General features: G+C 42.4%; 1 protein-coding gene across 1 annotated transcript in view; it reads right to left on the bottom strand.

Moving 5' to 3' along the window:
- Positions 1-954: 954 nt before the first annotated feature.
- Positions 955-25,060, bottom strand: part of LOC110531683 — a 47,185-nt gene continuing 23,079 nt past the window's right edge. The window contains exons 9-10 of the mRNA XM_036987520.1: positions 1,522-1,583; positions 955-1,411 (exon numbers count right to left, since the gene is read on the bottom strand). Of these exons, the coding sequence (XP_036843415.1) occupies positions 1,280-1,411; positions 1,522-1,583 (194 nt within the window). The 3' untranslated portion in view covers positions 955-1,279. The remainder of the gene's footprint in view (positions 1,412-1,521; positions 1,584-25,060) is intronic.

Here is a 25,060-nt window from a genome sequence, read left to right as displayed (position 1 = left end):
GTGTATGTGTCACGATCGCCGTAATGAGCGGACCAAGGCACAACGTGATTGAAGTTCCACATATTTATTTTGGTGGAACTTTAAACATAAACAATAAACCAACAACGAAACGTGAAGAAGTGGTGCACATCCTCAAACACAAAACAATATCCCACAAACACAGGTGGGAAAAATGGCTACCTATATATGATCCCCAATTAGAGGCAACGATTACCTCTAATTGGGAACCATAAAAACACCAACATAGAAAATTTGAACTAGAACACCCCTTTGTCATGCCCTGACCTACTACACCATAGAGAAACAAGGGCTCTCTATGGTCAGGGCGTGACAGTATGGCTGTCTGGGAAAATTGACAAAAATATATAAATTCCTGAATAGTACAATCGCAGCCATAATCAGATATAGTTTCTAGACAAATCAAAGACAAGTACAGTACTGGTAAAATGGTGTTTGAATAAGTTTTAATTTCTGAAAGTTTGCACGGCCAAAGTGCCCGAAGTTGCATAATCACCCGTGTATTCATCGATGAATCACTGATGCGTCTCACTAAAAATGCATACTCTATCAAGAAGGTGTATCTTCAAATGGTATGAAGTCAGAGTTACTGGTATGTATTTTTTCATCATTTGAGTTGGTTTCTGAGACTAGTAGCACATACAGTGCCTATAGAAAGTCCACACTAACATTGGGTTTCTTCACATTTCACTGTGACACAAAGTGGGATTCAAACGGATTTAATTGCCATTTTTTTGTCAACGATGTACACAAAACACTCATGTCAAATTGGAAGAAATTCAAACAGAAGATTAATGGTAAGAATTGGGTAAGTCATTGAACATATGAAATAAAATCATGTTTATTGAACCATCACACACACATATAGGCAGGTTACAGAGTTCCGTGTTACAACTATTATCATCAAAGGGAGGAGTTCAGACATTTGCAAAATCATTATATACATTTTGTTGTACACTTCTACAAAAACAAATGTATCCAGTCAGTCAACCTCAGCCACTGTTGGTGAGTTTTTGAGACTTATGAAACCATCCTAGTATCAGCTTTCACACTTGCTGGACACTTATGCTCTGCATCTGAGCGATTCTATGTCATTATTATGAGAATATGCCAATGCAGTGACTGTCTCTACAGCTAGACCCGACTATTACATTTTATAGCAAATGAGGAATGTACAAAACAGCAAAGTCACACAGACACAGTCAAGCTCAAAGTGGAGGTCAGTAGGGCTCAACTTAAAATGATGCTGATTGGATGACTGTCACATCCTGACTTGATAACTCACACCAGAATAGATGGTTTCTTCCTCTCTCTGTTCTCTCCTCTGTCTCCTGGGCTTCTTGTCAGTGAACTTTAGGCCAGCATAGTTCAGGCCATCATCGTCACCGTGGAGCTGTGGGGATGAAACACAGACTCACTCAGTTCAGACTGTGTCAAATCTAATGCTGTACTCTTATGCTTATCCAGACGCACTCTTGATACAGTGGAACTGATCCTGCTAACCTGTTGGTCTGAGGTGTTGGAATGAGGATTCCCATAGTGGCTTTGCTGAAAAGGGCTCCCCGCTAAAAGACAAAGGTCAAAATATTCAAAATATTCTAAACCTTTTCTTGTTTATTAATAAAAATACATACTACTGTGAAATGTCATATTTTCTGCTTCAAAATGAAGTAGGCCAGAGAGGTAAGTGGTAAAAGAAGGGCGAGCCTTCACCCTACTTTATGATCTATAACTATTATTACTATTGCTATTAGAATGAAGACATTTACTGTACCTGTACAGTGTTCACATTGTGACCTCTTCATTATCACACAGAGGATAATGTTGACAAACACATTTAGAATCAGAGTAGTTGTCAGGCAAGATATAATGTTGAGGAAAAGAAGATTACTCTGATTGCCCAACAGGTCTGAAACTTAAAAAACAAGGCTTAATTATTTTCTATATTTATTTATTCCTCAATGCATTTGACATAAAAGTTAGCTATTAAAGTTGTATCATTTGAAATCTATTATATTTCAAACCGGTTGAGAGAAAAGTAGTGCTGTATTTTGGTTATGCACAACTTACCTTCAACATCCAGCTTGGTACCATTCCCAAACAGTATCTCCCCACATGAGGACACAGCACAGTAGTAAGTCCCAGCATCAGAGAGGCTGAGGTTCCTCTTGGGGAGGTTGTAGACACAGCTCTGTGTAGGAGACCCAGCCTCAGGGCTCTTCTCACACTGATCACTCCTGTCTCCATTGTTGTAAATTATTCCTGGATGGGATTTTCCTGAGCCATGTCTGAACCAAAATACACTGTGTTCTCCTGCACAGGTCTCAGTGTGTATTGTACAGTTCAGAGTCACAGAGTCTCCTGGCTGAACTGACTCAGACACAGGCTGCTGGAGCACAGACATGTGGTTGGACCATGAGTCTAAAGAGAGTGAATAAGATCATAGTTTGTACATTCTTTCCTGCTAGATTAATTATTTTAGCATTGTATGAATGCACTTCAGTACCCACTTTAAAAAAAACATAAGTTACCTTTGACAATTAAAACAGTTCCTTCTCCAAATGTGGCTTCCCTCGCGAACAAATTAACACAGTAGTATGTAGCTGAGTCCCCTGACTCTGTCTTGGAGATGGTCAGGTTACAGCTGTCAACTCCTCTCTTCACACTCAAACGTTTAGTCTCAGTAAAGTCTTTGTTAAAGTTGTTGGAATAAAAACTATTTTGAGTGTGATAAAATGATGATGCCATGAGAAGAGGCTTCTGTCCAACAGTTTGCTTGAACCAAGAGACTCTGATCAAATGAGATTGACAAAAGCAATTGAGTGATACACTTTGTCCCAGTTGTGTAACTATCACGGGGTCTGGTTGGATTACATCGTTGTTAAGTGCACAACCTGTGAAGCAAACAAGCTAAATAAATCATACAAAGCTATAGTACAGAATTATACATTATTATCATTATTCAGACTACATGGTCATTCAAATGGATGAAAAAAGACTGACATAAGGAAAGGGATCCAAAAATATCTAAAGAAACCATATTAAAAAGGCTTACTTACCCAAATTGGCGTAAAACAAAAAGATTGTCCAATATATAATCATAATTTCCTTTCTGAACTGTATAGTGTGAGGGGTCTGACAACAGGGCACCTTTTATATGATGATACTCATTGGGTAATCATTATGAAGTAGGAGGAAACACTGAACTAAGTGATTTTATTGGCTGTCTGAACAGGCATTAAACATGTAATAAAATCTACAATGTAACATGTGACCTGTGTCATAGCATTGTTAGAACAGCTGTTCAAATGATGTAATGTCAGAGTTAATGGTCTGTATTTTTTCATCATTTGAGTCGGTGGCTGAGACTACTGGTACATACAGTGGGGAGAACAAGTATTTGAAGCACTGCTGATTTTGCAGGTTTTCCTACTTACAAAGCATGTAAAGGTTTGTAATTTTTATCATAGGTACACCTTAACTGTGAGAGACAGAATCTAAGAAAAAAACAGAAAATCACATTGTATCATTTTTTAAGTAATTAATTTGCATTTTATTGCATGACATAAGTATTTGATCACCTACCAACCAGTAAGAATTCTGGCTCTCACAGACCTGTTCGTTTTTCTTTAAGAATCCCTCCTGTTCTCCACTCATTGCCTGTATTAACTGCAACTGTTTTAACTTGTTACCTGTATAAAGACACCTGTCTACACACTCAATCAAACAGACTCCAACCTCTCCACAATGGCCAAGACCAGAGAGCTGTGTAAGGACATCAGGGGTAAAATTGTAAACCTGCAGAAGGCTGGGATGGGCTACAGGACAATAGGCAAGCAGCTTGGTGAGAAGGCAAAAACAATTATTAGAAAATGGAAGAAGTTTAAGATGACGGTCAATCACCCTCGGTCTGGGGCTCCATGCAAGATCTCACCTTGTGGGGCATCAATGATCACAAGGAAGGTGAGGGATCAGCCCAAAACTACATGGCAGAACCTGGTCAATGACCTGAAGAGAGCTGGGACCACAGTCTCAAAGAAAACCATTAGTAACACACTACGCCGTCATGGATTAAAATCCTGCAAGGTCCCCCTGCTCAAGCCAGCGCATGTCCAGGCCCGTCTGAAGTTTGCCAATGACCATCTGGATGATCCAGAGGAGGAATGGGAGATGGTCATGTGGTCTAACTATGCTCACACTGTCTACAATACTATGTACTGCAGCTGACCAACAGAAGGCTTGTCCACCCAAAGTAAGAGACACAACAGCAAGAGTCTGTGAGTCACTTCAACTGTGAGAGACAGAATCTAAAACAAAAATCCATAAAATCTCATTGTATGATTTTAAAGTAATTAATCCCTTTACTTTGTTTTTCTTCCATTGTGGTCCATGGGAGTCATACAGTAGTTGGGACCTGGTTGGCCACATGTTATAACGCTGTCATACTCTATGACTTCCATACAGTCACTTCATAATAAGGAGAAACAGAAAACATAGTCTTTGCTTAACCAACAATATCTCATATACTATTTATTCTTATAAGGGCACAAGGCGAGACCCAGATGCAGACACAGGATGCAGATGGTTAAAGTCCAAGATGTTTATTAACAATCCAAAAGGGTTAGGCAAGAAAGTGGTCGTGGACAGGCAAAAGGTCAAAACCAGTTCAGAGATCCAGAAGTTAAGAATGCAGGCAGGCTCGAGGTCAGGGCAGGCAGAATGGTCAGGCAGGCGGGAATGTCCAGAAAACAGGAAAAGGTCTAAACTGGGAGGACTAGTAGAAGAGAATAGAAAGTAGGAGCACGGGGAAAAACACTCTGGTTGACGTGAACATACAAGACGAACTGGCACAGAGAGACAGGAAACACAGTGATAAATACACCAGGGATAATAAGCTACACCTGGAGGGTGTGGAGACAATCACAAGGACAGGTGAAACAGATCAGGGTGTGATAATTCTTTAATGTATTGATGGAATAAAGCCCTCCCGTTATTTAGTTTGAAGGAGGCTCTTTCTTCTTGGCCCAGATGATTTTGATACTTTACATCACTCTTCAAACCATGGTTTTATTTAACTACGGACTTCAGATGTCAAGGTCAAATTACTTAATAAATAGTTGGGTTTTTACACAGATTTCAGTCTACTATGTATAGTTTACTAGATGCCTCGTAAAAATAGTGTTCTATTGTTGATAAAAAGGGCAACATGAAGAGTAAAAGAGTATGTGATACATCTAACTGACTGACACCACCGAGATCCTGCTGAAACCACATAAAGAGAGACAGAAAGAGACAGAGACAGAGAGGATCCTGTGCAAAAGGCCAACAGGCCTTACCAAAGTGTAGGTATAGGTACAGCCTCATGTTTTGTTGATAGCAGACCGCAGAGTACATGTATATATGTTGCTGTGTTTGTAAGGGGGTGTGTGGCATGCAATCAGTAGGCATACTGTATGTCTTAAAGAGAAAACAACTACAACTGGCCTGTCCTTCTGTGGTGGGGGCTGTTGTGCCACTTTCACTGTGAGTAATTATGTTTAAAGGGGCCTACGTTATTTACTGTAACATGATGCAAGGGACCACCTGACTTCACATAAATGAGAAAACATTGACCTTTACATTGTAAGCACTGTGTTTAGAAACCAGTGTTGCACTCAGGGGTAGGAACAGTACTCTGGCCCTGAGAGGGAAAGTAGAGTACAGTGTGTTGCTGCAGGTCAGTCTTCCTGTGTTAAATGGCTATGAAAGGTTAGTTTCCAATGGTGGAAAGTATTCAGTTCAACTTATCCAATGCATTCAGCTCAACTTATTACAATTAATTTGGTTTAACAGATGGAAATGCTTTATTTTTCTATTTGCACTTTATATTACACTTGAAAAACTATGACCACTGATTACAACACATTTTACTGAAGCATTCATATAAAGCTAATGAAGTTAGGGCAAGTTAAAGAGCTATCTGGTCTAAAAGGACAACTGTTTAATTCATCCAGTTCTACTGTCTGATTCCATAGTACACCGTCTCTTCCTCCATGTTGCTTCTCTGTCTTCTAGACCTGTTCTTCTTGTTGCTCAGTTTCAGAGCTACATAATGGAGACTGTCTGCATCTTGAGCCTGTGAAGAACAATTACAAAATGGAGGGAGAATATGACTGCACGTTATTGTTAAATATATATATTTTTTACATAGTAATAGAATATATAATGAATTTTACTTACCCCTGTATCTGAAGAAGAGACTGCTGGTCCTCTTGTCTGAGAGACGGGTCCTGAAAAGAAAGACAGAAGAGATAATGATACAACTCCTTCTTCCATTACAGACAGATCTGGTGAAACCAAGAAGAACAACTTCTATGAAGGAATTTACCGGCTACATACATCATTCGTTTATTGAATTTGGATGGTTCTTACCTCAACACTGCAGACACTTTCTCTTGTTCATCTTGTACATAATGTAACCAAGGAAAATGATCAGGATAAACAAGACACCCATTGCTGAGCTCAGGCAGTACAATAAGAGAAGAGGGTCTCCGCCAGTGTCTGGGAAAATAATTGGACATTTTCTTACATGATATAAATAACTACAACTGTGCACGGTTGGACACAGTAGATTATACAATAGATATAAACAAAAACTGTAAAGATTTTTCACTTACCTTTGAACTCCAGTTTGGTCCCGTTTCCAAACAGTATCTCCCCACATGAGGCACAGTAGTAAGTCCCAGCATCAGAGAGGCTGAGGTTCCTCTTGGGGAGGTTTTAGACACAGCTCTGTGTAGGAGACCCAGCCTCAGGGCTCTTCTCACACTGATTACTCCTGTCTCCATGGGTGTAAATGATTCCTGGATGGGATTCTCCTGAGCCATGTCTAACCCAATACACACTGTGTTCTCCTGCACAGGTCTCATTGTGTATTGTACAGTTCAGAATCACAGAATCTCCTGGCTGGACTGACTCAGACACAGACTGCTAAGTAAGATGCTGGTTTCTGGACTCTGCACCTATTACTCAATATAACGAAGGTCCTAATGTTGTCCTTGATGATCTTTTTGGCCTTCCTGTGACATCGGGTGGTGTAGGTGTCCTGGAGGGCAGGTAGTTTGCCCCCGGTGATGTGTTGTGCAGACCTCACTACCCTCTGGAGAGCCTTACGGTTGTGGGCGGAGCAGTAGCCGTACCAGGCGGTGATACAGCCCGATAGGATGCTCTCGATTGTGCATCTGTAAAAGTTTATGTGTTTTTGGTTACAAGTCGACTTTCTTCAGCCTCCTGAGGTTGAAGAGGCGCTGTTACGCCTTATTCACCATGCTGTCTGTGTGGGTGGGCCATTTCAGTTTGTCCGTCATGTGTATGCTGAGGACCTTAAAACTTTCCACCATCTCCAGTACTGTCCCGTCGATGTGGATAGGGGGCTGCTCCCTCTGCTGTAGCCTGAAGTCCACGACATGCTCCTTTGTTTTGTTGACGTTGAGTGTGAGGTTATTTCCCTGACACCACACTCCGAGGGCCCTCACCTCCTCCTTGTAGGCCGTCTTGTCGTTGTTGGTAATCAAGCCTACCACTGTAGTATCGTCTGCAAACTTGATGATTGAGTTGGAGGCGTGCATGGCCATGCAGTCATGGGTGAACAGGGAGTACAGGAGACGGCTGAGAACGCACCCTTGTGGGGCCCCAGTGTTGAGGATCAGCGGAGTGGAGATGTAGTTTCCTACCCTCACCACCTGGGGGAGTCCCGTCAGAAAGTCCTGGACCTAGTTGCACAGGGCGGGGTCGAGACCCAGGGTCTCAAGCTTAATGACGAGTTTGGAGGCTACTGTGGTGTTAAATGCTGAGCTGTAGTCGATGAAAAGCAATCTTACATAGGTATTCCTCCTGTCCAGATGGTTTATGGCAGTGTGATTGCAATTGCGTCGTCTGTTGACCTATTGGGGCGGTAAGCAAATTGGAGTGGGTCTAGGATGTCAGGTAGGGAGGAGGTGATATGATGCTTGACAAGTCTCTCAATACACATCATGATGACGGAAGTGAGTGCTTACAGGGCAATGGTTGTTTAGCTCAGTTACCTTAACTTTCTTGGGAACAGGAATAATGGTGGCCCTCTTCAAGCATGTGGGAACAGCAGACTGGGATAGGGATTGATTGAATATGTCTGTAAACACAGCTGACGATGCTGCTAGGGATGCCGTCTGGGCCGGCAACCTTGCAAGGGTTAACACGTTTAAATGATTTACTCACTTTGGCTGCGGTGAAGGAGAGTCTGCAGATTTTGGTAGTGGGCTGTGCCGGTGGCACTGTATTGTCCTCAAAGCGAGCAAAGAAGTTGTTTAGTTTGTCTGGGAGCAAGACATCGGGGTCCACGACGGGGCTGGTTCTCTTTTTGTAGTCCGTGATTGACTATAGACCCTGCCACATAACTCTCATGTCTGAGCCGTTGAATTGTGACTCTACTTTGTCTCTATACTGACGCATAGCTTGTTTGATTGCCTTGCGGACGGAATAGCTACACTTTTTGTATTTGGTCATATTTCCGGTCACCTTGCCCTGATTAAAAGCAATGGTTCGCACTTTCAGTTTTGTGCTATTGCTGCCATCAATCCATGGTTTCTGGTTGGGGAAGGTTTTAATAGTTGAGATTTGCCAAAAGGAAGGCGAGGGAGGGCTTTGTATTCATTGTGGAAGTTAGAGTAACAATGATCCAGAATTTTGCCAGCCTTGTTAAAATGCCAGCTACAATAAATGCAGCCTCAGGATATGTGGTTTCCAGTTCTTTCAGGGCCGTCGAGGTGTCTGCTTGGGGGGGATATACATGCCTGACGGAAGCCACTCCTCAGTAAAAGGCACATGACAGCCCCCTTGGAGTTTGCCAAAAGGCACCTAAATACTCTCAGACCATGAGAAACAAGATTCTCTGGTCTGATGAAAGCAAGATTTAAATATTTGGCCTGAATGCCAAGCGTTGTATCTGGAGGAAACATGTCACCATCCCTACGGTGAAGCATGGTGGTGGCAGCATCATGCTTTGGGGATGTTTTTCAGCTTCAGGGACTGGGAGACTAGTCAAGATCGAGGCAAAGACAAACAATGCAAAGTACAGAGAGATCCTTGATGAAAACCTGCTCCAGGGTGCTCAGGACCTCAGACTTGGTTGAAGGTTCACCTTCTAACAGAACAACGACCTTAAGTACACGGCCAAGAAAACGAAGGAGTGGCTTCGGAACAAGTCTCGGAATCTCCTTGAGTGGCCCAACCGGAGCCCGGATTTGAACCCGATCGAACACCTCTCGAGAGACCTGAAAATAGCCTCGCAGCAACACTCCCCATTCAACCTGATAGAGCTTGAGAGGATCTGCAAAGAGGAATGGGAGAAACTCCCAAAATACTTGTGTGTCAAGCTTGTAGTGTCACACCCAAGAAGACTTGTTGCTGTAATCGCTGCCAAAGGTGATTCAACAAAGTACTGAGTAAAGGGTCCGAATACTTATATAGTTGTGATATTTAGTCTGTTCCCGGTTCCGACCAACATTTTTGCTTAAAAGTTGATCTGTGGACACCGTAGATGAACATTTCTTGCATTGAGCAATAGCGCTGGTTCCCACGGACACAGTAGTATATTTTTGTGTGACATAGGATGTGAAATCTGAAACCACTTAAAGATGGGATGTCCCTCCCACCATTTAATTCGCTCATCCGACTGTCAATCAACTCGTGGCTGAACCCTACATCACAGCGCAGCAGGAGAGAGTGGTTTCATCACTATGGCACATTAAGAGATTGATTTATCGTCGTTCATCTAAAATAATTTATAGATTTTAAACAAAAAACACTTTCTGTTTGTCATAGATGGACAAGATTAGTATGAGATGAAAGACAAGTTCCTAAAAAGTTCACTAAACATACAAATATGCATTTTACAGTTATAAGGAGGTTTAAATCTGTAGTTAGGGGTTTTATCATTTAATTTTACTATATATAAAAAGTGTTTTCAAGCCTCACTCATGCAGTTTTGTTGAATAGAAAATATGTCATGCAATTTTTTCATATTTGTACTGTGTACTTGAGCTTTGTCCTCAGAAGTGACTAAGCAATTTATAACTATTTTTTACCAGAAAGGTGCAATTTGAATCTTTCTTGGAGTATGCAGCATTACTACTTATTCTTTATGCCCGTCTCATGATAAATTATTACTTTTGGGGATTACATAGTTTATATTTTAGATGACATTTTAAGTTACATTTAAGAGGTTAAAGTATTTTGTTATCATTGATGAATATCATGACAACAACAGGTTGTGGTCTGCATATAAATGTAATGTGTGTATGATTCAGACAGAGGGTTTGGAGCAGAGGGTGAGGACGGAGACCTTGATTGCATCCAATTTCAGAAGCACACTTGTCATTTGGTTGATAACTGTTTTGTTATCTATAAGTAAACAGAGTGCATGGCCCTACCACCCTGAAAAGTGTGAAAACTATGGTCTGAAAGTGTTGGACCTGAGGGTTGGTTATCAACCTCCTCAGAATCACTCTGTCCAGCAGAAATAGTAACATTGAAAAAGTGACAAGGCTTATCACAGGCCTTAGAAACACAGTTAGAAAGTATCTGCATGCAAATCAAACTGCATTGGTAGCAAACCATAACAAACCCTTAATGTTACAGTAACAGAGGAGGTTTTGAACTCAAAAGTACCTAAGAAAAAAAAAGTCCAAGACATGATGTCAGTTTGTTTAGTTGTTGAGTGGAAACGTTGGACCACAGAGATCTTTGTATGAGGTGTGTTTTTTCCATCCGTGTTCACGCCAGCGAGGTGACACTGACTACAGGCCGAGGATGTTGCGTCTGCAGTAAATGCATCAGATGAGAGTCTGCAGAGAGGGTTGACACCTGCCTCTGTACACTCAACAATAGAGCAGTAGGTCTATTGTTTAAGGATGAATTCACTCTGCATGCAAATACATCATGGATGCACTATGACTGAAGTAGGCCTACAAGAGCTCCAAAGTGTTCAAGATGTTGCATACAACACATTCTTTTGAACATAGCCCACTAAAGTATGGTTATTGTACTAAAAAGCAGATGGCGGTGTGCAGGTGTCCCAAACCCAAGGTGTCCAACATACAGTATCATTGTATATCATGCATTCAATTAAACTCAACTGTATTATGATAACAACAGTAGATAAGTGTTTGTCTTTATTTGTACTCCACCCACGTTGTGCACAAATCTAGTCTAGAGCCTGGGGTAGTTTGGTTTTGGTTTTGGTCAGGTATTTATAGTCTGGCAGTATGGATGGAAAGAGATGTAGGGCCTGATTGGTGAGAAGAGAGTGTGTGGTTAACATGTGCAGAGAGAGAGAGCGAGAGACTGAGTGAGAGAGTGAGTGAGAGAGAGAGAGGCTGAGTGAGAGAGAGAGAGACTGAGTGAGAGAGCAAGAGTAAAAGGCTGAGTCAGAGAGTGGGAGAGAGAGAGAGAGAGAGAGAGAGAGAGAGAGAGAGAGAGAGAGAGAGAGAGGAAACTTTTGTGAGTGTAATATTTACTGTTCATTTTTATTGTTTATTTCACTTGTTTAAAATCTTCTTCACTTGCTTTGGCAATGTTAACATATGTTTCCCATGCCAGTAATGCCCTTGAATTGAATTGAATTGAATTGAGATGGAGAGAGAGTGGTGTGAAGAGAGAGAGCGAGAGAGAGAAAGAGAGAGTGAGAGAAAGAGAGAGCGAGAGAAAGAGTGAGTGGTGTGAAGAGAGAGAGAGACCAAACAGTCGCTACATCCATTTTCGGACTTATAAATTCATGATATGTACCCATTGATTCTTCAACTGTCGTACTACACCGAAAATATACGTTTGTTTTACTCAAACATTTGTAAACAAACACTTTACAGGCTCAAAACATGGTTAAAACTATCATTTTGATATCATGGATCGTCAGTCCTTAGAAGTTAGCCGTAGATGTGTCTATTAATTTGAGAGTGTTTACAATTATCCAGCCCAATCCCTCAGCTTTTTCTGTTGGTCTTGTTTCTACTGCTGATAAATTTGCTAAATGAAATGTATATTTAGCAAATTAGCTAAAATACTGTGTTTACCATTCTGTTGGCATATACTCTGTCCTCATATTAGATTATCGGATGGATGATGCAGTCAATCTTATTTTCTATGTTAGGTTTAACAGTAGCATACTTACTCAATACATAGACCAGTAGAGCTGGTATAAAGTAGAGCTGGTTCTCACCATTATGTGTGTAGATCTGATCTCCCTCGTCTAGCTGTGAATCAGAGAATATCTCTTAATTCACTCAGAGATCAGCCTGGGTCAAAGGGCATTTCATTGGCAGGGGGAGTTGTTGTTGGTTTTGGACAACAATGTCAATTTACAGAAAGCAGAATATATTCATAGGTGACCACATGGCCATTCTCAGGGTTACTGCTGCTGGTGATGCTTTATTTGGAGAAGTGGTTTATAGATGCTCAACTAATTGTACACTAACCCCAGCCCGAGCCATAACCCTAGCCCTACCCCTAGCCTAAACCTAGCCCTAGCCATAACCCTAGTCCTATAGCCCTAGTCCTAACCCTAAAGATAACCCTATAGCCCTAGTGCTAACGATAAAGATAACCTTATAGCCCTAGTCCTAACCCTAAAGATAACCCTATAACCCTAGTCCTAACCCGAAAGCTAACCCTATAGACCTAGTCCTAACCCTAGTCCTAACCCTGTAGCCCTAGTCCTAACCCTAAAGCTAACCCTATAGCCCTAGTCCTAACCATAAAGCTAACCCTATAGCCCTAGTCCTAACCCTAAAGATAACCCTAGTCCTAACCCTAAAGCTAACCCTATAGCCCTAACCCTATAGCCCTAGTCCTAACCCTAAACCTAACCCTATAGCCCTAGTCCTAACCCTAAAGCTAACCCTAGTCCTAACCCTAAAGCTAACCCTAGTCCTAACCCTAAAGATAACCCTATAGCCCTAGTCCTAACCCGAAAGATAACCCTATAGCCCTAGTCCTAACCCTAAAGCTAACCCTACAGCCCTAGTTCTAAAGCTAACCCTATAGACCTAACCCTAAAGCTAACCCTATATCCCTAACCCTAAAGATATCCCTATAGCCCTAGTCCTAACCCTAAAGCTAACCCTATAGCCCTAGTCCTAACCCGAAAGCTAACCCTATAGCCCTAGTCCTAACCCTAAAGCTAACCCTAGTCTTAACCCTAAAGCTAACCCTAGTCCTAACCCTAAAGATAACATATAAAAAAGAATGTAAAATATATACACTGAGTGTACAAAACAGTAGGAACGTCTTCTAATAGGTGATGGCATCCTACTGATTTTGCATTCAGAAAAGTGATGCAGTGGTCTAAGGCACTGCATCTCAGTGCTTGAGGTGTCACTACAAATACTCTGGTTCGATATCAGGCTGTATCACAACTGGCCATGATTGGGAGTCCCATAGGGTGGTGCAATTCGGAGGGCATGGACTACAAGGTGTCAAAAGCATTCCACAGGGATGCTGGCCCATGTTGACTCCAATGCTTCCCACAGTTGTGTCAAGTTGGCTGGATGTCCTTTGGGTGGTGGACCATTCTTGCTACACACAGGAAACTGATGAGCATGAAAAACCCATGCAACATTGCCGTTCTTGACACCCTCAAACAGATGTGCCTGGCACCAACTACCATACTTCATTCAAAGGCACTTGCATCTTTTGTCTTGTCCATTCACCCTCTGAATGGTACACATACACATTCCATGTCTCAAGGCTCAAAAATATTTTTTAAACCTGTCTCCTCCGCTTCATTTACACCAATTGAAGTGGATTTAACAGGTGAAATCAATAAGGGATCATAGCTTTCACCTGGATTCACCTGGTCAGTCTATGTTATTGAAAAAGCAGTGTTCTTAATGTTTTGTACACTTACTGTATATTTATTAACATGTGACTATCAGGATCTCCTAGTGGTTATATTGTAATTTAACAAACAGGCTTGAGGCTGGGTCTCCTACACAGAGCTGTGTTTACAACCTCCCCAAGAGGAACCTCAGCCTCTCTGATGCTGGGACTTACTACTGTGGCCTGAAGTGGGGAGATACTATTTTGGAAAGGGACCAAGCTGGACATTGAGCATAAGTGATATTTCTGTCATTTCTGAAAATGTTGAACATTCTTTCACATTGCTGTGAATACAACGTATGCCTGGTTGAACAAAATGTTCAGAATTTCCTTTATCGCTATCTATATTTCCACAGATGGTTGTAAGGAGGACCCTTGTAACGGCGTTCGTCTGTAGGAGGAAGAGAAGCGGACCAAAGCGCAGCGTGGTGGTTATTCATGTTTTAATAAATCACTACACATGAACAAACTAACAAAAACAAGAAATGTGAAAACGCAAAACAGTCCTATCCTGTGACAACAAACACAGTGACAGGAACAATCACCCACAAACACACAGTGAAACCCAGGCTACCTAAGTATGATTCTCAATCAGAGACAACTAATGACACCTGCCTCTGATTGAGAACCATGCTAGGCCGAAAACATAGAAATGCCCCAAAACATAGAAAAACAAACATAGACTGCCCACCCAACTCACGCCCTGACCATACTAAATAAATACAAAACAACAGAAATAGAGGTCAGAACGTGACAACCCTGTTCTCTTGGTGTACTGTCTGGGTGTAACGTTGGCTCTTTGTGTCATCATCATCATTGTCCTTGGTTGTGTTAAGTATAAGATGACCAAGAAAACCTCTCTGCTGTGAAGAGGTAAGCATTATCATTGCCCCCAATATATATATAGAATATGCCGGAGAGGATGGCTGATGTTTTACGTGCTCCTGACCAACAGAGTGATTTTGTTAGTTTTTTTGCAATGTTTATAACTTATTTTTTTACTTATTTTGTTCAATAATGTTGCTGCTACTGTCTCTTCTGACCGAAAATAACTTCTGGACATCAGAACAGCGATTGCTCACCACGAACTGGTAGAAGCTTTATTCCTTTAACGTGTCCGACGAGACTAACATGAAGGATATACTGCTCTTCTGGGAACTTTTTACACTGTCTCGGCAGGAGAGAACAGCAGCAAGGGGGGACAGTCTATGTATATTTGTAAACAACAGCTGGCGCTAAATATCTAAGGAAGTCTCAAGGTTTTACTCGCCTGAGGAAGATCATCTCATGATTCATCTGTATTTTTCGTAGCTGTCTACATACCACCACAGACCAATGCTGGCGCTAAGACCGCAGTCAATGAGCTGGATACTGCCATAAGCAAACAGGAAAACGCTCATCCGGAGGTGGAGGCTCCTAGAGGCCGGGGACTTTAATGTAAGGAAACATTATTCCGTTTCTACAAAATTTCCACCAGCATGTTAAATGTGCACCCAGAGGGGAAAAAAACTCTAGACCACCTTTACTCCACACACAGAGATGCGGACAAAGCTCCCCCTTGCCCTTAATTGGGAAAATCTGACCATAATTCTATCCTCCTGATTCTTGCTTACAAGTAAAAATTAAAGCATGAGGCACCAGTGACTGGGTCAATAAAAAAAATTTCTCCTTTCTCGTCCTCCTGGTTTTGACCCTTGCCTGTCCTGACTCTGAGCCCCCTGCCTGACCACTCTGCCTGCTCCTGACCCTGAGCATGCCTGCCGACCAGTACCTTTCACCCACCTCTGGTTTACTGACCCTTGCCTGCCTTTATCTGTCTATGGCCTGCCCCTGTTGGAATATTTGATCATTGTCAATTTGACGTGTCTGCATCTGGGTCTTACCTTGATCCTTGATAGTACGAACTGGCCTTGACTGACCCAGCATACCAGGGCCAGCTGCGCAACGTCATCTCCACCCAGGGAACCACAATCAGTAGGCACGAGGAATTGCTTCATGGCCTTGTAGATGGGGTCCAAACTTTGGCTGAACAATCATGCAATAACGCTTTTGGTGGCCTATAATGTTTCCGGATGTTGCCGGATTTGTCTCCGCCTGCATGGTCTGTGCTCAGAATAAGAATCTTCTGCAAGCTCCGGCTGGTCTTCTTCAACCACTGCCTGTCCCTCATCGTCCCTGGTCCCACATATCCCTGGATTTCGTCACGAGTCTCCCCCCATCTGAGGGAAACACTGAAATCCTGACTGTGATCGACCGGTTTTCCAAAGCTACTCACTTCATTCTTCTCCACTAAACTACCCTCGGCCAAGGAGACAGCCCTGCTCATGGTGCACCACATCTTCCAGATACATGGTCTGCCGTGGACATGTTCTCCGACCGGGGGCCTCAGTTCTCGTCCTGGAAAGCGTTATGCGCCCTCATTGGTTCGTCGGCCAGCCTGTCTTCTGGGTTCCACCCCCAGTCCAATGACCAGGATCTTGAGACTACTCTGCGCTTCCTGGTCTTTGCCAACCCCTCCTCCTGGAGCCAGCACATGGTGTGGGTCGAGTACGCCTGCAACAACCTTCCGTGCTCTGCCACAGGCCTTTCTCCGTTTGAGAGTTCCCTGGGGTCTTAGCCCTCGCTCTTCCCCGAGCAGGAGGAAGACGTCGGGGTACCTTCTGCCCAGATGCTTGTCCGCCACTGTTGTCACACCTGGAGAGCCCGGTCGGCTCTCCTCAAGACCACCTCCAGGTATTGACGACAAGCGGATCGGCATCGGACACGGGCTGCCCAATATCGTCTCGGGCAGAAGGAATTGCTATCCACCCGGGATCTGCCCCTCTGGGTGGAATCCCGCAAACTCTCCCCCTAGTTCATCGGCCCATTTCCCATCTCCAAGATTATTAGACACACTGCTGTTCGTCTTCTGTTGCCACGTACCCTTCGTATACACCGCACCTTTCATGTGTCCAGAGTCATACCTGTGTCTCAGAGCCCTTTGTCTCCTTTTTCCAGGCCCACTCCTCTTCCTCGTATCATCGACAGTCAACCGGCCTGCACGGTGATCTCCTGAAGTTTCGACCTCGGGGCAGGGGGTTCCAGTACCTGGTTGACTGGGAGCGTTATGGCCTGGACGAGAGGTGCTGGGTCCCCGCCAGGGACATCCTGAACCCAGGCCTTATTGTGGATTCTCAACCAGGTATTCACCCAGGTAGGACGCCTGGTGGTGCCCCTAGGGGGGGTACTGTCACACCCTGATCTGATTTACCTGTCTGTGTGCTTGTCTCCACCCCCTCCAGGTGTCGCCCATCTTCCCCCTTATCCCCTGTGTATTTATACATGTGTTCACTGTTTGTCTGTTGCCAGTTCGTCTTCTTTGTCAAGTCAGCCAGCGTTTTTTGTATCAGCTCCTATCTCTCTTTTCTCATCCTCTTGGTTTTGACCCTTGCTTCTCCTGACTCTGAACCCTATAGCCCTAGTCCTGAGCACACCTGCCTGACCACTCTGTCTGCCCCTGACCCTGAGCCTGCCTGCTGACCTGTACCTTTGCCACCAACTCTGGTTTACTGATCCATGCCTGCCTTGACCTGTCTATTGCCTGCCCCTGTTGGAATATCAAACCATTGTCAATTTGACATGTCTGCATCTGGGTCTAATCTTGATCCCTGACAGGAAGCTCATAAGAAATCCTGCTATGCCCTCCGCCGAACCATCAAACAAACAAAGCGTCAGCTCAGGACTAAGATCGAATTATACTACACAGGGTCGCAAACTATTACAGAATACAAAGGGAAGCACACCCGAGAGCGGCCCAGTGTCATGAGCCTACCATATTACTTCTACAGTGCCTTGCGAAAGTATTTGGCCCCCTTGAACTTTGCGACCTTTTGCCATATTTCAGGCTTCAAACATAAAGATATAAAACTGTATTATTTGTGAAGAATCAACAACAAGTGGAACACAATCATGAAGTGGAACGACATTTATTGGATATTTCAAACTTTTTTAACAAATCAAAAACTGAAAAATTGGGTGTGCAAAATTATTCAGCCCCCTTAAGTTAATACTTTGTAGCGCCACCTTTTGCTGCGATTACAGCTGTAAGTCGCTTGGGGTATGTCTCTATCAGTTTTGCACATTGTGAGACTGAATTTTTTTCCCATTCCTCCTTGCAAAACAGCTCGAGCTCAGTGAGGTTGGATGGAGAGCATTTGTGAACAGCAGTTTTCAGTTCTTTCCACAGATTCTCGATTGGATTCAGGTCTGGACTTTGACTTGGCCATTCTAACACCTGGATATGTTTATTTTTGAACCATTTCATTGTAGATTTTGCTTTATGTTTTGGATCATTGTCTTGTTGGAAGACAAATTTCCGTCCCAGTCTCAGGTCTTTTGCAGACTCCATCAGGTTTTCTTCCAGAATGGTCCTGTATTTGGCTCCATCCATCTTCCCATCAATTTTAACCATCTTCCCTGTCCCTGCTGAAGAAAAGCAGGCCCAAACCATGATGCTGCCACCACCATGTTTGAGAGTGGGGATGGTGTGTTCAGGGTGATGAGCTGTGTTGCTTTTACACCAAACATAACGTTTTGCATTGTTGCCAAAAAGTTCAATTTTGGTTTCATCTGACCAAAGCACCTTCTTCCACATGTTTGGTGTGTCTCCCAGGTGGCTTGTGGCAAACTTTAAACGACACTTTTTATGGATATCTTTAAGAAATGGCTTTCTTCTTGCCACTCTTCCATAAAGGCCAGATTTGTGCAATATACGACTGATTGTTGTCCTATGGACAGAGTCTCCCACCTCAGCTGTAGATCTCTGCAGTTCATCCAGTGATCATGGGCCTCTTGGCTGCATCTCTGATCAGTCTTCTCCTTGTATGAGCTGAAAGTTTAGAGGGACGGCCAGGTCTTGGTAGATTTACAGTGGTCTGATACTCCTTCCATTTCAATATTATCGCTTGCACAGTGCTCCTTGGGATGTTTAAAGCTTGGGAAATATTTTTGTATCCAAATCCGGCTTTAAACTTCTTCACAACAGTATCTCGGACCTGCCTGGTGTGTTCCTTGTTCTTCATGATGCTCTCTGCGCTTTTAACGGACCTCTGAGACTATCACAGTGCAGGTGCATTTATACGGAGACTTGATTACACACAGGTGGATTGTATTTATCATCATTAGTCATTTAGGTCAACATTGGATCATTCAGAGATCCTCACTGAACTTCTGGAGAGAGTTTGCTGCACTGAAAGTAAAGGGGCTGAATAATTTTGCACGCCCAATTTTTCAGTTTTTGAATTTTAAAAAAAGTTAGAAATATCCAATAAATGTTGTTCCACTTCATGATTGTGTCCCACTTGTTGTTGATTCTCCACAAAAAAATACAGTTTTATATCTTTATGTTTGAAGCCTGAAATGTGGCAAAAGGTCGCAAAGTTCAAGGGGGCCGAATACTTTCGCAAGGCACTGTACATATTACACATCTGTATCATGTTATAAATCCATTTCAGAATCATAGACTCACATGCATCAAACAGTCTAGGTAGTCATCATCACTGTATAATTGCTACTAACATCAACTAAGTTATTATAAAGTGTAGCTTAGTTACCAGGAGGAGCAACACAATCACTCAAAATGAAAGGGGCAACAAAGTGATCTCTATATGACGATGACAATGACTCTTGTTGACGTGTAGTTTGTATTGACTGCCAGGGAGTCAACCAATTTATTCAAGTCATCTCTCCTCTGTAATGTGTTGTCCTCTTTTAGTTGTGTTGATAGCATTTCAATCACCCCCACCCCCACACAGTGAACAAGTTCCCAGGTACTCTGCACTCTTCTGTAAGCCCCAGACGAGGCCATATCTACTCTTTGGTCAGGTGGGCCTGCTGGCTTTGTGCACACAGGACCCTCCTACCTGCTCTCTGTGTCTCTGTGTCTCTATGTGGTTTTCAGCAGGATGTCTATGCGGTGTCACTGTTGTTCTCACCATCTTTACTTGTTGTTCATGTTTCCCCTGACAGCTTACATCCAAAATAAAACAGTTATTTATTAAACTAACTGTAATATATATTTAATTATCCGAAATCAGTTATAAACCACAAATAACTACTAAATAACCCTTTTTTAACCATCCGAGTTAAGCACCTCATGTGTGGTACAGCACCATCTATTCTCACTTGTGGTCCATGGGGAGGGGCCATTTTGTGATGATGTCATGGGAGAACTTTCAGTACATTCTCAAACAGGCATGTCTTGTGAAGCACAAAGTCAACTGCAGGTTCCTCTTCCAGAATGAAACTTAAAAAGGAGGATCCTCCTTCTGATAGATTGCTTCCTTTCAGAACCACACTAACCACAGACTTAAACAGACTAGATCAAGTGTGTCACATTAGCTGAGTGGCTGGGGTATCCAGTCAGGCATGCACGCTCAGGTGTTACACTTAGTGAATGTTTCCGTGAATGATATACTAGGAATGGAGGAATGACGTGCACTTGTTTCATTGGGTAGGTGTTTACACTACTCATATTCACTCTTGTACATATATACAAAAGTATGTGGACAGCCCTTCAAATTAATGGATTTGGCTAATTCAATCACTGAGCCTTATTGAAGAGCTAAGTGACTTCCAACGTGGCACCGTCATTGGATGCCACCTAACCAACAAGTCAGTTAGTCAAATTTCTCTCCTGTTAGAGATACCCCTGGTCAACTGTAAGTGCTGTTGTTGTGAAGTGGAAATGTCTAGGAGCAACAATGCTCAGCCGCGAAGTGGTAGGCCACAGAAGCTCACAGAACGGGATCGCCAGGTGCTGATGCATAAAGCGTGTAAAAATCGTCTGTCCTCGGTTGCAATACTCACTCCGAGTTCCAAACTGCCTCTGGAAGTTGTCAGCACCCGACGTCAGCACAAGAACTGTTCATTGGAAGCTTTATGAAATGAATGTCAAAGAATGAGCAGCCCTATACGCCGCTCTGAACGTTGTCCACAAGTAAGCAAACGCCGGAAGACAGTGGAGTGTCATGGAGAGAGACACTGTGTACTCTGGGGTGAGACACCAAAACATGGACTGAAATGTCAACTTTTGCTCTTTAATAACTTGCACTAAGATTGTGTTTTCTACACTATATGTATTACTATGGCTTTTCATTGGGTGTTACAATGACTTGTATTCTGTCAAGCTCCTTTTAACATTGATACTGTTGTGCAATTTAGATCAAATAAAACATTTCATACAGATGCATTGTTTGGTTTGCATTCATATTTTTCTCTGTCTTTAAATTTCACCCACCAATTTAAAATGCAACAACCATATTAGGCTTATGCTCAATGTAACAAAGCTATTTTTGGTTGCATAACGCACTGTGAATATGCATCTATTGAATGGTGTTTTTTAACTGTATCCTGAAAACATCTCTGTGGTGTTCTGACGGCCTTAAATAGATTTTTCACTCTGCTAAATTCATGTCTAAGCCCCAGCAAAGACCTTCAGTCCTCACCACGTTCTCTCTACACACACCTCAGTGCATCTAAACCACAAACAACCATGTCACTAAGAGCACAACTCACTCTCTTCATGAGAATAGTCTTGAAGTAAAAATAAAGGTGAATATACTTAGGTGAATATACTTTGAGCAGAATTTATATTGTTGAAACTGATTTCAGATATGACAATGTACACATTGTGACTGAGCAGTTTCCACAAACTATTGACAAAACGTGAACGTATAAGTGCACCTTACAGGATTGCAATTCATGTATCTTTCAATAGGGAGCAGCAGTGTACATGAAGGTCCCTGTGAATCAAATCGAATCAAGTGAATGGCGCCATAGGGGATGGCTGCTGTTTTACGGGCTCCTAACCAATTGTGTTATTTTAAATTGTTTGTAACTTATTTTGTACAAAATGTTGCTGCCACCTTCTCTTATGCCCGAAAAGAGCTTCTGGATATCAGAACAGCGATTACTCACCTCGAACTGGACATAGATTTTTTATTTAATGTGCCTGACACTTATGATATAATGTTGCTCCCGGACAAGGCCCAAATCCCCATTATTCACATGAAGAAAATAAGGAAATACAGGGGGAGCAGATCAGGTTGCCTTGTGTGAATTCGTCAGCGAGTGGGTAACCCGCCTCTACCATACATTCTATTGGCCAACGTGCAATCACTAGAGAAAAAACTCAATGAGCGTAGTGACTTTACAAATTACCTTGACTAACCTGTACCCCTGCACATTGACTCGGTACCTGTACCCCATGAATATAGCCTCGTTACTGTTATGTCATTTTCTTGTGTTTTTTTTATTTAAAAAAAATTTACTTTCGTTTTTGTAACAAATATTTTTTTAGCTCTATTTCTTGAACTGCTTTGTTGATGTCATCCACAAAGTAGATAACCGACTTGCCAAAACTATAGCTTGCTAACAAGACATTTGTGGAGTGGTTGAAAAACAAGTTTTAATGACTCCAACCTACGTGTATGTAAACTTCTGACTTCATCTGTATATCGACTATGAAACAAACAGGACATGGCCTGCTTATGAGTTGCCATGAAAGAAAGCTAGATTAATTCAACTGAAAATGGCAAGAACAGGTGTTCGTAGCTAAATGCTTTTGGTTACCTTGAGAATAATAATTGAGTGATTTATCATTCTATGGTATGTAATATAGTAGTAGAATGTTATGAACCGACACTGAATCATAGGAGCTAACTACTAGCTATGTAAAAGTTGAACAGAAGAATGCCCAGTGCTGCTTACCTGAGATGCCATCATCACACAGTCCTTCTTCGAAGGTGTCCGCTATGATTTCCTTTTTGTCAGAAAAAAGTTGCTTTCAGAACAATTAAATTTGATAGAAAATAAAAAAGTTTTGCTCTCGACAAAAAGACACAAATGTACCTCCATTGCATTTAACAATTTGCCTGTGAACAACCATACCTTCATACAAACGTGCTACTGTATGCAGAATTCTTGACGCACAACCAAAGTTGCTGCCATATCCTGACAGCACCTCCACTAGCGAGCCACTCAGGCGCAGACTAATGACACGTGGAAGACCAGATTTTCCCTAACGACCAAGGGGTAGCTTGCTGCTCAATGTAATAAAGTACTTACTTTTCAAAAAAGTTATCTTACACATTATGTTGGCTGACAATTTGTTAGCTACGCCGTCCTTACGGACCACATAGCATATCATTACAGCAGTATGTACCGGTATGTTAGCTAGCTATCTAACGTTTGTGGTTATACATCAAACTTGCCAGTATGTTAACAAAATCTAACTACGCAACGTTTATTGACTTGATTATTCCCGTCATTCTTAATTTAGCTAAATGGTATAGTCATTGTGAGTTCTCAATGGACATTCGGGTGCTTTCGTAAATTCGCTCCGGCTATCTACACCGATTTCAGAGCAATCTTGTCTGAGTGTACCAGCGCGCAGAATAATGAATTTAGTGTACTGCCAACTCTACTGTTAAGGCGGTAATAGTGATTTCCATGTACACTGCTACATCCTATTGAAAAATAAATTAAGTGCAGTACTTCGATCTGCACGTATGCATTTTCACATTTTGTATTGTTTGTGAAAACGTCTCAGTTACAATGTATACATTGTCATATTTTGATTATATTTTCAACAATATCAGCTCTCTTCAAAATCTACTTAGCTAAGAAGACTTTTTATTAGTACAGGCTTTTCTCATGAAGAGAGTGAGTTGTGACCTTAGTGACATGGATGTTTGTGGTTTTGATTCACTGAGGTGTGTGAAGACAGTGGGTGATGAGGACTGATGGTCATTGCTGGGAGTTTGAGATTAGTTAAACTGAGTGTTCAATCTATTTAGGGCCGTCAGAACACCACAGAGATGTGATGTAGGATCCAGCTTTAAAAATAGAGTTTTGAGACAACTGAAAGTGATACTCAATGGAATGTACTCTATGCATGCTATTATGAACATCATGCAATGTTCCTGCAAACCTACCAGTTTAACTAGAAGTATATAAGAGAAAATCTACATTTCAGTGAATTAAAGTTTTATTTGATCTAAAATGCACAACAGTAACGTAGAAAGGAGTTTGACAGAATACAAGAAATTGTAACACAATTATAATGATTAAAACATGGTGTGTAACAGAAAAAGCAATGTAAAAAATCTGAAATGTCACGTTTACATACATTTTCAGACCCTTTACTCAGTACTTTGAAGCATCTTTGGCTATGATTACAACCTCGAGTCTTCTTGGGTATGACACTACAAGCTTGGCACACCTGTATTTGGGGAGTTTCTCCCACTCTTCTCTGCAAGTCCTCTCAAAATCTGTCAGGTTAGATGGGATGCATTGCTGCCCAGATATTTTCATGTCTCTCCAGAGGTTTTCGATCAGATTTAAGTCTGGGTTCTGGCTGGGCCACTCAAGGACATTCCGAGACTTGCCCTGAAGCCACTCCTGCATTGTCTCGGATGTGTGCTTAGGGTCATTGCCCTGTTGGAAGGTGAATTTTCGCCCAAGTCTGAGGTCCTGAGCGTTCTGAAGCAGGTTCTCATCAAGGAACTCTCTGTACTTTGCTCCGTTCATCTTTCCCTCGATCCTGACAAGTTTCCCTGTCCCTGCCGCTGAAAACCGTCCCCATCCCTTAGTAAAAGGAAGATACCCATGATGGTGCTACCATCATGATTCACCGTAGGGATGGTGCCAGGTTTCCTCCAGATGTGACACTTGACATTCAGGCCAAAGAGTTCAATCTTGGTTTCATAAGACCAGAGAATCTTGTATCTCATGGTCTGAGAGTCTTTAGGTGGCTTTTGGCAAACTCCAGGCGGGCATTCATGTGCCTTTTACTAAAGTGTGACTTCCGTCTGGCCACTCTACTATAAAGGCCTGATTGGTGGAGTGCTGCAGAGATGGTTGTCCTTCTGGAGGTTTATCCCTTCTCCACAGAGGAACTCTGGAGCTCTGTCAGAGTGACCATTGGGTTCTTGGTCACCTCCTTGACAATGGCCCTTCTCCCCCGATTGCTCAGTTTGGCCAGGTGGCGAGCTCTAGGAACGAGTCTTGGTGGTTCCAAACTTATTCCATTTAAGAATGATGGAGGCCACTGTGCTCTTGGGGACCTTCAATGCTGTACCCTTCTCCAGATCTATGCCTTGACGCAATTCTG

This window comes from Oncorhynchus mykiss, chromosome 9 (genome assembly GCF_013265735.2).
Source record: "Oncorhynchus mykiss isolate Arlee chromosome 9, USDA_OmykA_1.1, whole genome shotgun sequence".
NCBI lineage: Eukaryota > Metazoa > Chordata > Actinopteri > Salmoniformes > Salmonidae > Oncorhynchus > Oncorhynchus mykiss.
The sequence above is the reverse complement of the archived record's forward strand: the minus strand, read 5'-3'. Positions and strand labels throughout refer to the sequence as shown.